The following is a 13,926-nucleotide window of genomic DNA, read 5'->3' as shown; positions in this document are numbered from 1 at the left end:
AAGGCTGGTATCCCCTGCAGAGGGAGATGGGGGTGGGGTGGAGTGGGGAGACCAGGGTGGCAGGATTGCAGCAGATGAGGTGGGAGGGGGTGAGGGGTGATGGGAAACGAGTCTGGAGGCCTCAGTAAGGATTCTGATTCTTTTCTTTTTTTGGCTGCGCCACGTGGCATGCGGGATCTTAGTTCCCCGACCCAGGGATTGAACCTGTGCCCCCTGCAGTGGAAGTGCGGGGTCCTAACCACGGGACCACCAGGAAGTCCCAGGATTCTGATTCTTTATTGTAGAAGAAATGGGAAGCCAGTAAGTTATGAGCCGAGCATTCACCCTCCGTCTCTCTGTGTTGATCATATTTTCATGTTAAGACTATGAAAACCAGTAGCTGCTACCTTTTAAGCTTCTGCGCTGGGTGGGACACAGGACTAAGTTTATTCCAGCAGTTTTGAGAGGAGCTTGGAGTCAGTGGGGCCAGAATGACTGTTGTAGTTGTCCAGGCAAAAGCTGATGGTGCCTTGGACCAGGGTGGAGGCGGAAGGGCGGCCTGGGAGCTCAGCCCCTGGCAGCTCAGCCCCTGGCAGCAGCACCCTCAGTTTTCCCCTTTGTAAATTTCAGAGCTTGCAGGCTCTGTAAATTTCACCCGTTGCAGGCTATGTTTTGGTGTTGCAGCCTTTTTAGCTCAGATCCTGGTACCTGCCGAGAGTGGGGAGGGGCAGCTGGGGTCTCAGGCCCAGGCCGTGAAGTCCCCAGGTGCGCAGAAGGGGCACCCCGGGTTGTTCGGGGAAACTGAGTCAACTTCAGACTCTGCCTTATGCTTCTTTCCTGAAGCGGGAGGGCTGAGAGCTGCCCTAAGAAGGTTGGGTTGGATTCACCTCTGTGTCCCAGAGCCAGGCACCTGCCAGGTGTGATGAACATACGGTTTGGGTGAGCCGTTTGACCTCATCTGAGCTATCTCTGCATCCTTGCCATGTGGGATAGATATGTGCTGACTGACTGAATGAATGAATGGGAATACAGTCCTGCCTAGAAGGGACTCGCAGATCCTTGTAGAGGCCCCAAGTCCTGCGAGTGGTTTACGCTGCCTTTCCCTGAGCCAGAGAAAGGGTGCTCATGTTATCCCAAAGGGCACATGAGCCAAAAAAAAAAAAAAGAAAAAAAGAAAGTTTGTCAGGCATCCTTGGATTATTTTTGGCTCTAGTTGACTCAGGCTGATCTTTGAACTAGTCTCTGTTCCCTAAGCTACGTTCGGACTGGTGGACCGTGGGGCCAGGGCCTGGAGACTTTCCAGGCAGAGAGAAAGCCACAGGGGCATGTGATCCTGAGGTCACAGTGGACCTCTGCCCTGGGGAAGGTAGGGGGAGACCTGTAGGATTTCTGTTTCTGACGTTGCTTGGGAGGGAACAGGGAGAGGAGGGCTGGTAGCTGCTACCTCTTGAACTTCCGCCCTGGTGGGACACTGGGCTACGTCTATTCCAGCAGTGTTTGCTGAGCCCCCAGGCCAGCCCCTGATCCTCGGGGGTGTCTGGGAACCAGTTTGCCTTTGAAAGCCTGGCCTGGTGGAGTAAACATTCTGGAAGACCTTTACAGTTTCTTAGGAAAACCTAAGAGCAGGAAGGGTGAGGAGAGGCAAGGCTTGTCATCCTTACAATGACCCTGTGAAGAACATGGTGTCACCCATTCTTCAGGTGAGGAAACAGAGGCCTGTGGAGTTTGTAATAATGTGCTGAGGTCTCAAGCAGGTGTGGGGGTCCGTCCGGGCTCTGTCTGCTTCCAGAGCCTTTGCTTTTCACACCCACCAGGACATGGGGTCAAGAGAGGGCTTGGGCCACCCCGCTTCTGGCTCCCAGCCCAGCACGCAGCGGCTCTCTCCTGGCTTGAAGAGGACCAGGTGATATGTGATTCACTGCTTTGTGGTGGTGTGCTGCTACTGAGGCCGAGAGAGAGGCATCTGGAACCTTCCAGATGGTAGGGGGTGGAGGAGTAGACGCCACCCTCCCCTTTCCTGCCGGGCTGTTGAGACCTGTGGCCACTGAAATTTTCTGGCCTCTCCATTCTTCCCCACCGCAGTAGGTGGAAGAGGGCCGTGTGGATTTTCAGTTTTTGGGCACACGTGTAGCTTTGCGTTATTATTTCTTCAGATCTCCAGAATAACTCCAGGAGATGGGTGTCTCCGTGTTATACCGAGGAATCCAGCTGAAGGTCACACAGCTCCACAGAGGGCGAAGGAGCCTCGCATTTCTTCCTCTGTTTGGGGAAGGGTGGGGCCTGAGGCTTGCTGGCTTCCTTGGGTGTGGTGGGTAGGGCTGGGGTGGACCTGGAGGGAGGAGCAGGAGAAAGCCCCAGGGCTCACTTTGCCCTCCTGGGCAACCGGCCCTGCTCCCTCCCCCATCCGTTCCCTCCCCTTCCACTGCACAGGCCCCTTTCTGCTCTTCCTGACTCAGGCTTCCTGCTCTGGACCTTTCCCCTCGCTTGTCCCTCTGTCTGGAACGCTCTTCCCAGCTCTTCTCAGACCTCCTTCAGGTCTCTGGCAGAGGTCATCTCCTCCGAGAAGCCCTCCCTGACCACCCCCGCTGAAGCAGTCCTGCCCTTCCCGGTCCTCATTTTCCTATCCCCTTTGTCACCGCTGTGTTCCTTTCTTACCTGCGTCCCCCACTGGAGGTCAGCTGCATGCAACCACAGGCCTTGCTGTCTTGGTCACCGCTGTGTCTCCAGAGACAGAGCAGGTGCCCAGTAACCTTGTAGAATCAATGAAGGACCCGCCCTCACGGCCCCCGCTTTTGTGTCCTTCCTCCTGGCCTCCCAGGCTGGGTCTCTGAGCCCCCAGACCCGGTCTCAGTGAGAAAGAAAAAAAAGTTCCCAGTACTCGTAGCCGTTCTGTTTGGATCTCTTGGTATAAGCAACCTCGCAGAAACCCAGCCTCAGACAAGGTCACCGGAGGCCATGATGAAATGGACAGAACAGGCCCTCTTTTTAGTTTTGTCTAAGCACAGAGGTCACCATGCCACCCCCAAAGTACCAGGTAAACCCCGCCTCTCGCCAAATGAGAAACTGCTACTCTCTCACCCCACCGTAGAATTGCCGAGCTTCCTGATCCAGAGCCAGCCCCAGCTTCCTTAACCCTCCCCAAATTACCCTACTATAACCCAAATCCTATAACAGGTTCTTTCCAACACCTTCATCCCTGGAGGTCCTATGGTCCCCCAGGTGTGTGTCCTCCCTACCTCGGCGACCAGTTATCTGACTCGTCCACCCACAGGTGCTGCCTGTGGGGTGTTGACACCAGGGGGAGATAGATCTGGGTTTTTCTGGATTCAAATCCAGGTTTCTCTTGATCTTGATCTTGACCTAGTCTTTTTACTTTTAGGATCAAAATTACCTTATTTCTATCACGGTGCCACTGGCGAGGCCCTTCGGATGCCACGACGGCGTTATCAAATCTGATGTACCCCCTGTGCCCTAGGTGGGCTTTGTCCTCATTATTTTCCTCATTTACAGATGGGGAAACTGAGGCCTGGAGGGGAAGTCCCACCACTGGGGTTCCTCCAGCTCTGGAATGACTGACTCTTTTTGTTTTGTTTTGTTTTTGAAAAAATTTAAGGCTGTATTTACAACTCTTTTCATTTAAGTATATGTTATTTTGTTTATATACCATTTTCACCAGTATTAAGACAATAGAATACTGTGTGGCTTATTTGGGATCACTTGTGAACAATAATTCTTCATTAACAAAAAAATTTTTAATTGAAGTGTAGTTGATTTACAATGTGTTAATTTCTGCTGTACAGCAAAGTGATTCAGTTATACATATATATACATTCTTTTTTAAAATATTCTTTTCCATTATGGTTTATCACAAGATATTGAATATAGTACCCTGCGCTCTACAGTAGGACCTTGCTGTTGTTTATCCGTATATCCATACGGTAGCTCACATCTGCGAATCCCAACCTCCCACTACATCCCTCCCCCAACCCCCTTCCCCTTGGCAACCACAAGTCTGTTCTCTACGTCCATGAGTGGAATGACTGACTCTTACCCACCTGTCCTCCCACCTTGGGACCCCCAGACACATTAGGTGTGGAGGCCACTGGTGGGCACTAATCAGTGAGGTCATACAGGTTAAGATTGAATGGGGTCTGCAGAACAAGAAGTTCTTGGAGCGCAGTACCCAGGAATCGGACCTCATACCCCAACAGCAGCTCTCCCTGTGTCTGTAAACCGAGCTCAGAGCACTCCTCCAAGTTCACGGCCCACCTCTTGGCCCTTCTTGCCCACCCGGAGCTCAGCTCTTTGTGCCAGGGGAGTCTCAGCTGTTTCACATTCTGATGAGGCTGAGCTCTGGAATGCTCTGACTCTCCTGCTTAGAGAAAGAAGTAACTCGGGTCTGTTTGGAAGAAAGTCTGCATTGTGGGGAAATAAAGGGAGAATAAGCCTTCTCTATGTGCAAAACACTAAGCCATGGTTTTGCACCTATGAATTTAAACTTCAGGCAACCAGGGACTTCTCTGGTGGTCCAGTGGTTAGGACTCTGTGCTTCCATTGCAGGGGGCACAGGTTCGACCCCTGGTCGCAGAACTAAGATCCCATGTGACGTGCAGTGCGGCCGGGAAACAAAACAAAACAAAAGAAAGCAAAAAAAACTTCAGGCAACCATGTGAGTTTCTATGATTATTCTCACTTGATAGGTGGAGAAATAGGCTCGGAGGAGGCAGGTCACATGCCCGAGGACCCAAAGTGGCAGGATCTGGTCTTGAACTTGGGTTTTGGATCCCAAGGCTGGTTCTCGTCCCCCAGTTCTATAGTTGCCCTGGATTTCAAGATGCTGGGCCAACCTAGGACCCCCTGTCGGAGATAGAAGGGCTGGGGCTGGTGGTGGCCGCTGCTTACCTGTCCACCTCTGTTCCCCACCCTCGCTCCCCAGGCTGTGTTGGAAGCACGTCTCCTCCCTGAAGGTGGCCAACGAGCCCATCTTGGCATTCACGCAGGGCAGCCCTGAGCGAGATGCACTGCAGAAGGTAATGGGAGGGTGGGGGGCACCCAGTGGTGTAGGGCCTGGGGAAGAGACGGCCTTCAGCAGCCCCCATGATACCTCTCTGTGCCGACAGCCACCCATGCCCTCCTGCCTCTGCTCCCAGCCCCAGAAGGAAACTGGGAATCTGGGGAGAGCTGTGCATCTGGAGGGGGGTGGGGGACCTGGGAGCAGCAGGGTGGCAACCTGGGTCTCTTTGGGGTGCCAGGTCAGGGGTCATAAGTCCACAGATATTTTATGCTTAAACACATTCTCCTGGGAATTCCCTGGTAGTCCAGTGGTTAGGACTCTGCGCCTTCACTGCCGAGGGCGCAGGTTCAGTCCCTGGTCGGGGAACTAAGATCCCGCAAGCCGCAAAGCCGCAAGTTGCGGCCAAAAAAAAGAAAAAGAATTCTCCCATTAATTGCCAGTGTTCTAAAATTGTGAGATTTCACATAAATTTCAGACACAGGTTTTTAAATCTTATCTCTAATGGGAAGACCTGGCAACACTGGCCTTACGTTCCTGCAGGACAGGAAGTGACAGTGTGGGAGCTGAGTCTGCCCCTGCCCCTGGGGAGGAAGCACAGCGGCTCTGACCACAGACCCCGCCCGGCCCCCTCCTCATTTCTGTTCCTTCCTGGGTGTCCGCGTTGGCAGACTGCATCGGGGTTTTAGGCGGGAAGTAGAGGGGAAGGAAGTGCTCATCTGACCTCTCGTCCTCTCCCCAGGCCTTGAAGGAGCTGAAGGGCCGGACAGAAGCCATCCCGTGCGTGGTGGGGGACGAGGAGGTGTGGACTTCAGACGTGCAGTACCAGGTGTCGGTAAGTCCAGTGGGCGGGCAGGGCTCAGCCTCTCCCCTGAATCTGGGGTCTGTCTCTCGGGCAGCACATAAGCATGCAACATGGGGTCTCTGCCTCCAAAAGGACTTAGAGTCCCTGCAAGATTTTGAATTCTGTGCACCGGTATAAAACTTCCAAAGGCAGTCTTAGGGGACTCTCGTAGAAGGTGCCAACATCGCGCCTGCCAAGAAGAAGTTAAAAACAGCAGCTGCCCCCAGCTTTGCCATCGCTTTGGAAAAGTTGACCCACTCACCAGCCTAGGGAGTAGGAAGCAAGGATAGAATGTCAGAATCAAGGAGAATCTTTCCGTTAACAGATACACACTACTATATATACAGTAGATAAGCAGCAAGGATTCACTGTCTAACACAGGGAACAATATTCGATATCTTGTAATAGCCTGTAATGGAAAATAACTTGAAAAAAAATATGTATAACTGAATCACTTTGCTGTACACCTGAAACTAACACAATATTGTAAATCAACTATACTTAAAAAAAAAAAAAAAAAAAAAGATAATCCTTCCAAAGAAAGACAGTCACCAAAGTCCTGGTCTGTATTTGGGAACCAGTGGTCTAGCTGACAATGAGCTCAGCAGAGGTAAGCACCCAGGGCGTGGCCAGGTGTCACCTCCTCCTAGAAGCCCTCCTGTTGGAGCCCAGACTCCATCCACAGACACATCTGTTGAGACCCGGTCCCCTCTGCACAACCTCCTCCCTCAGTCCCTGCCACCCCTCTTGGAGGCTGGAAGAGCAGGAGGTTAGCTGCCCATTTTACAGATCATGGGAGAAGCTCAGAGGCAATCAATGACTCTCCTGGGGTGGCACAGTTAGATATGGAACAGGGATGATGGATCCAGTTTCCCCAGAACCATATCCCCTTGATTTTGATTCAAATGAATTCATTCACACCCTGACTATTTCTAAAGGGGATTTCAAAGCAGAGTGTTAATTAGCATATGGCAGCAAGATAATATTCTTGCTGTGACCTGCTGGTCACAAAATCCTGAGGCCCTAGGTGCTTGCTGGAGATGGCCACAGATTTGCCTTTAGGCCTCCTGGTCTGCAGCGGAGAGGAGAACACATCACTTGCCCTAGTCAGAGTGTTCCTGAAATAAATCCCCCACTGTGTGGTAGGAGAAGCACAGCCATTTCTGATACTGGGCCCAGAGAGAAATTTCTCCTGAAAGTGTCAGAAGGACACAGTGATGTGACAAGTCCCCACAAGAGTCACGCATCTCATGCACGGATGTTTCGTGGGGCTGCTTCTCACACACTGTCGTGTGGGCCGAGGATGTCATCAAAGCCCAGTGCCTGAGGATGCCCAGAGGTCACCCTGCAGGCCCCATGTCCACGGCTGGGGTGGGTTTTCCATCCAGAGCTCAGGCTGCAAATCGATAGCTGGTAGCTTTGTTTCCAAAACCTAAACATGGGGCGATTTCATGTACAAATTCAAATGTCTGGCTTCTCTTGAGAGAAGGAAGATGTGGCCACGCAAGTGGCCTTCCTGTGAGCCCCCATGTGGGGTGACCCTCTAGTGGCTGCAGTCCCCAGCCCAGCCCTCTCCACTCATCCCTCTTGCCTCTCTGGCCCTGGCAGGCCTCTCAGAGCCCCGGCCAGAGCAGTAGCTGGTCTGCGTGTTCCTCCTGCATTCTCCTTAAGTCTTTCTCTCAGTGGGGATTTTGCTAGATAATGAGACAGTGATAAGACAGCCTGCCTTTCCTAGCAAGTCCCTGGGAGGCATCTAGTCTGGCTTGACAGTTGAGAAATGGCACCCATACCGGTGCCTCAACTGTCAGTCTGTTCAAGAGTGAGAGTGACATTCTTTGGTGACAGTTGGGGATCTTGACCAGGACTCACGGCTGAATGGGAGTCTGCGGTGCTTCCCCACAAGGTGGCCTGAGGGTGAACCCCTGGGTCTGCTCCAGCCCCAGGCAGAGGCACCACCCCATCCCTTTTTATCCCTTGTTATGGCCATGACAATTTTAGCCCAGAAAGGCTTAAAGCAAATATGCGCCTTGGCTATGAACAAAAGGGAAGTGTATGTGTGTCTTTGTGTGTGTGCACATATATATACGTTTTGATGTTATGGATACATATGGAGTTTCCAGCTTTGTGCAAATGCACCCAGTTGCAAAATAAATGCCACGGTATGTAAACGAAGTGGTTTACTCTATGGCATTATTAGCTAGAAACCTGTTTAAAGTTGGAAAACCTGTTTAAAGTTCTAAAAGGATGACTTTAGCTCTTTCTAGGAGGGGTACTTGTAAATCATGATAGTAAAACCCACCCATCCATCCATTCATCCATCCAAGCCTCCTCGGCCCCAGACCTAGGGCTGGGTGCTGGGACACAGCGGTGAAAATGGCACATGGCTCTGCCCTCACGGTGCTGACCTAGGGGAGGGTGAGATTGGTGTACATGTCAGCAAAGAAACAAACAGAATTCCAGATGGTGAGAGGGGCTGTGGAAGGCACAGGTGATGGGCTGGAGATGTGAGGCCACATAAGGCGAGGTGGTCCACAGGCCTCTCTGCGGAGGTGACATCTGAGTTGAACCCCAGGGATGAAGATGGGCTGGGGACTCATTGCCAGCAGAGGGGTCTGCGGCTGCGGAGTCAGGAGGGGGCTGGGTGAGCTGCAGAACAGAGAGGAAGCCAGTGGGGCCAGAGGATTTGGGTGTGGTTCTTTTACTTATTTATTGATGTGTTTGTTTATTTATTTTTGGCTGCAGGTCTTGTTGCTGCACGCGGGCTTTCTCTGGTTGCAGCAAGCGGGGGGCTACTCTTTGTTGCAGTGCATGGGCTTCTCACTGTGGTGGCTTCTCTTGTTGCAGAGCACAGGCTCTAGGCTCGCAGGCTTCAGTAGTTGCAGCACGCAGGCTCAGTAGCTGTGGCTCGCGGGCTCTAGAGTGCAGGCTCAGTAGTTGTGGCACACGGGCTTAGTTGCTCCGCAGCATGTGGGATCTTCGCGGACCAGGGCTTGAACCCATGTCCCCGGCATTGGCAGGCGGATTCTTAACCACTGTGCCACCAGGGAAGTCCCGGGTGTGGTTCTTGTTGGCTGTGGTTAAGAGCCTCTTCCAAGAGCCCAGGGAGCCATTGGAGGGGGTTAAGGAGGGTGAGACTTTCCGAAAAAGCCCATTGCTCGCTGGAATGCTTTCTGATATCAGGATAGAGGAGGGATTAGGAGTGTGGGCTTGGCAGAAGAAGTGAGTCTGGACATAGATGTTTGGAGGGCCAGGTGCCCGTGGGCAGCCAGGGAGCTGGGATGGGAAGGTGGGTGGAGGGCCACGATGAGGAGTCCACAGCAGGTGGGGGGCCTGGGAGGCCGGGGAAGGCGTTGTGTACGAAGCCTTGGGAACAGCTTGGAACAAAGCAGTGAGGATTCCATGCGAGGTGGAGAGGCGCAGTGGGTGTCTGGGGGGGGGCAGTGTCTGCTCAAATTGATGAGCCCCTCGCCCGCCCCCACGCGGTGAGCCAGGGCAGCCTTTGAAATCGTGTGGTGCTGCTCCCTGAGGGATGCTGGGTCCAGGGATGGGCACCTGACCCCAGCTGGGCCAGTCGGAATTACCTGCCCTGGAAACTTGGAACCGGCAACAAGCATCTTTCTTTGCGGGGCTGGGAGCTGTGGGGAGGGCGTTGAACACCTCCCCACAGAGGACGAGAGAAACTAAGGAAGCGGGTCTGTTGAAAGATGCAGGACACCAACTCTCAGAGGAGCAGAGGCAAAGGAGAAGGAGCCTCAGGGTTTTCAGGCTGGGCCTCTCGAATCTTCCTAAGACCCAGCCGCATCCCACCCTAGTCACCATGAGGAGGCCCCTTTCTGCCCACTTGCTGGTTATGTATCTTTGAGCTGCTTGACCTCTCTGTGCCTCAGCTTTCTCACATGTACAATGGGGTAACAGTCACGCCGTGGAGGGATGTTGTCAGGGTTCAACGGATTAATCCGTGTCAAACACTTGGTGCCTGCACGCAGGAAACTAATGTTAGCTTTGACAGTAACTATCACTGTTCCTTAACCAGGGGCCTGCAGCTAGTTCATGTAAAAAAGAGCTAGTTAAAAAGAAGGGAGAGGCAGAACTGTCTTTAACCACTGGCAGTTGTTCTCTACCTTGTCAAGGACTTTCTGCTAACCCACCCCGGTTCTCACGCAGGTGCCATGTGGGGGTTTGTGATATCACCGAGTCCTGCCCACAGGCAAGAAAGATCCTGAGGGGTCCACACAGCACCTTCCATTATTCCTGATGGATTTCTCCACAAGGCGGTTTAGGGGCTAACGGTGGGCTAGGGTGGGAAGCTGGGCTCCAAGCCCCATGATGACATTGGCCTAAGAAACCCACCTGCTTGGAGTTTAGGAAGCCAGGACCTGGCATGTGCTTTGGACGGATCAGGAAACTCACAGGTCCCTGATTTAGGGGAGTGAAGGGCTGGCCCTTTTGCAAATGGGCTGAGCACACATCTGTCCAGATGGAGCCCTGAGCAGCACGTGCAGGGTTAAGGGGGCGGGCCCAGGGCCCCTACTCTGAGGGTTCCGAAGATGGCCTGGGGCACGGGTCACCCACAGAGGCATCCTAGAGCCCCTGCGGCTGGATCAGCAACCGGAGGGCCCACACCTGGAGTGTCAGCACAGCCTGGGGTCTGCAGGCTCTGCAGGTCTGCACAGGTGTGTGCCAGGTGTCAGCCCAGAGCGGCTCCCATGGCCTCGCTCACCTGGTCTCTGTAACCGCCCAGAGCCCGACCTCACCTGCAGCTCCCCCGGCCTCCATGGCCACTGCAGCACCTGAATATTTTTCCAGACACTGGGATTTTGATAACCCCCTGGTGGGCACTTCTGGTTTTCATTTCCCATACCACCTCACTGACCTGGCCACGTGTCATCCTTGGAGCCCTGGCATTTGGGGCCGTGGCGGCGTGAGGGCAGGAGCTCTGTTACCGGGATGTATTGCTGACTTGGGGTGTCCGCAGTCCACTGGGATTGGATGTGCTGAATCGAAGGGCCCGGGTCCCCAGCTTCTCGGCCCCTAAGGGTCACAGGCCAATCTCAGGTATAGACAGGATACAGGTGACCATGCCAGGGGGGGCCACTTTGCACTCAGACCAGACCAGTGCTGCCCAGTAGAACTTTCTGAGATGATGGTGGAAATGTTCTGAATCTGCTCTGTCCTCTTCGGCAGCCACCAGCCTTATTGAGCACATGAAACCTGGCTTGTGCCACGTGAGTTGAAGCTCCAGTAGGCATGTGTGACTAGCAGCTGCCTCATTAGATAGGAAGCCCCTAAACATTCCATTGGAAGACTTACAGGTGGCGAAAGTGCTGATAATTATGGTGTAAAAAATAGGTCGGGAAAGAAGTGGTGTTCCCCCCGCCTTGTCGCCCAGGCTGACGTTCAGCACTGCTGGGTTCTGTTTGTAAACGTCTGTTTGGCTTCATCCCTTTTAGACAAGTTAATCTGGGTCCCAAGCAAGAGGCTCGAGAAGTAGTTGCTCTGTTCCTTTAGGGCCTTGGGGGGTGGCAGAAATCCTGAGTGTTTCACGACGCAGTGCATCGCCTAGGGCCTCCCGTGGTGACAGCCCACCCCCGAGCCTCACGCCAGACCCAGGTGTAAGGGCAGGATCTATGTTGGGGAACTTTTCACCTGTGACCCCATTTGGTCCTCCTCTCCATGCTTTCCCTGATGGGGAGACTTGGAGAAGGAAAGTCAGTTTACAGAAAGCTGCACAGCTAGTAAGGAGGGGGCAGAGCCGGGATTCGAACCTGTGTCTGACCAAAACGTCCATGCTTTCCCTCAAAGACTGTTCTGTTCATACCTTTCTCCTGCACTGTGAACCTTCCAGAGCTCATCAAACAGCAGGTGCCCCCGTAACTCTCAAGGTGGAGAGGTCATCGTGGGCCCGGGCGATTGGAGAAGGCATCATGGGGATTGGAGGGCAGAGAGCGAGTGGCCTGGAATGCCAGCTCTGAGCCCGGCTCCATCCCCACCTGCCCTGGCACCTCCCTCCTGGACAGCGGCCTCACTCTCCTCTCTTCTTTCAGCCCTTTAACCATGGACACAAGGTGGCCAAGTTCTGCTATGCAGACAAGGTGAGTCCCTGGCGACTTTGGGGTTAGGGTGCTACCCCGTCTTGTCTGGTTAGTTGCTGCCATGGGGGTAGAGGTCAGTCACTGCTCCCCTCTCGGGCCATGGAGGGTGGGGGCGTCTGGGGGGCGGCTGGCACTGAGGGCATCCCCGGGCACGTGTCTTTGACTGGGCCAGGCGTGCCGGGGTTAACTTGAGCCTAATGAGAGCTGCTTTGGCCAGGGCTGGGACATGCCCGCACATGCCCCTTGTGAGGCTACCCTGATTTAGGGAGGGGGAGGGGGTTCTGGAAGGCTGAGTCAGGGAAATTGGAGGCATTGTGGATGGAAAGCCAGGCAGAGCCTTGGCATCAGGGAGGGCCAGCGAGAGGCCACGGCGTCAAGGCGCTGGTGTCACGTGGTGATGAGGGCAGTTGGCAGCTGGGATGCCAGCGGCAGGTGTCTGTCTCTGGCTGCAGTTCTGGCCTGGCAAGGGCAAGGTCATACCCAGACCTCAAGGGCTGGAGGCTCTGGACAGCGTGTTCAGGAGCACCAGGCCCCAGGAGTAAGAGGAGGCCCTGATGAGACCACGAGAGAGAACGGAGCAAGTCCTTGGCCTGTTGCCCTAGCTGGCAGGCCCCTCGGACTCCTCCAGACTGTAGCAGGGCAGGATCGGAGCCTGGGGCAGCCCAGCTGGCCATGGGACAGGGCATCTGCCGCTGTAGGGGGAGGGGGCTGAGGGCCGAGGGAGCCAGGGGTCTTTCCTGGGTGAAGAGTGACCTCCAGATCTCTCCTCCCTCCCTCGCTCCTCTGGGACCCTTCCTGTTGCAGGAGGAAGCCCCCAACCTTTCCCTCTTCATCAGGCCCTGCTCCACAGAGCCATCGAGGCCGCCTTGGCCGCCAGGAAAGAGTGGGACCTGAAGCCTGTTGCAGACCGGGCCCAGGTCTTCCTAAAGGCGGCAGATATGCTGAGTGGGCCACGCAGGGCAGAGATCCTGGCCAAGACCATGGTGGGACAGGTGAGATGCCCACCGGCACAACCGGGGATGTAGGGGAGGCAGTCGTACCCCATCCAATTCAGCAGGCGTCAGCTGAGCGGCTTCTGGGTGCCCACACCTGCTCTGCGTGCGGGAGCCCAGGAGGTGTCCTTGAGGCACCAGTCCTCGGAGAGGGGACGGACCTATATACTTTGTAGACAAGGTGGATTGAACTACTCTTGCGTGTCCTGCTCTGGAAATGGCCCCTCCCATCCACTTCTGTCCCCGCCCTGGACCAGGCCCTTGTCGTGCTTTGCCTGGACTGACAGTTGCCCTACACGGTCCTCCAGGCTCCATCAGACCTCTGCAGCCCTCAGAGCGGTTTCTGTGACACCTCCAGCAGGTCAGTCTAGCCTTATGAACCACCGAGATCTCTCTGTCTCTGGCTGAGGGTCACGTCCCAAGTCCTGAGCCAGCCCCCAGAGCCCTTCCATTCCAACCTCTGTCCAGCTCACCAGCCGCTCTGCCCTTTCCTGCCAGGCCATCCCGCCCATGATGTCACCAGCCTGGACCTAGCAAGGCTCCTGGACACCTCAAGCATCCCATCTCCTGCCTCTGCCCCGGGTCCCCTGCCTGGAATGCTCCCTGTCTTCTCTGCCTCATAAACTCTTAACTGTCAAGGTCTAGCCCAGATAGCACCTCCTCTGTGAGGCTTCTAGAACCTTCTTAGTCCATAACGATCTGTCCTACCTCTGTGCCCGCCCCCCTTCCCCAACATGCTGTTCCTCTGTCGGTTATAGCTCAGATTCCATCGGGGTGTAATGACTTCCTTTGTGTTTGTTTCCCCTTTACAAGTTTTTTGGGCATAGTAATCACATGTTAGTGTTCTCTGTCTTTCTGCATCTTGCACCGTGTCTTCCTGGAGTCACAGAAGTGCCTGATAGATGTTTTTTGAGTTGAATGCATGTTGAGCCAGGGAGTGGCATTAGCAGTTGAGAGGGTTAATTTCGCCTTAGGGGGTTTGGGTCACCCCAGCGCTCTTCCGGTTCG

At 54.4% G+C, this 13,926-nt stretch overlaps 1 protein-coding gene across 2 annotated transcripts in view; it reads left to right on the top strand.

Moving 5' to 3' along the window:
- Positions 1–13,926, top strand: part of ALDH4A1 (aldehyde dehydrogenase 4 family member A1) — a 31,392-nt gene that overhangs the window by 4,983 nt on the left and 12,483 nt on the right. The window contains exons 1-5 of one of the 2 annotated variants that reach the window (XM_007175022.2): positions 4,626–4,648; positions 4,916–5,009; positions 5,733–5,825; positions 11,879–11,926; positions 12,763–12,918. In XM_007175022.2, the coding sequence (XP_007175084.1) occupies positions 4,647–4,648; positions 4,916–5,009; positions 5,733–5,825; positions 11,879–11,926; positions 12,763–12,918 (393 nt within the window). In that variant the 5' untranslated portion in view covers positions 4,626–4,646. Of the gene's footprint in view, positions 1–4,625; positions 4,649–4,915; positions 5,010–5,732; positions 5,826–11,878; positions 11,927–12,762; positions 12,919–13,926 lie in introns of those variants that run through there. The other variant, XM_007175021.2, reaches the window with a different exon arrangement.

This window comes from Balaenoptera acutorostrata, chromosome 1, assembly GCF_949987535.1.
Source record: "Balaenoptera acutorostrata chromosome 1, mBalAcu1.1, whole genome shotgun sequence".
Classification (NCBI taxonomy): Eukaryota; Metazoa; Chordata; class Mammalia; order Artiodactyla; family Balaenopteridae; genus Balaenoptera; species Balaenoptera acutorostrata.
This window is presented reverse-complemented; position numbering and strand designations above follow the sequence as displayed.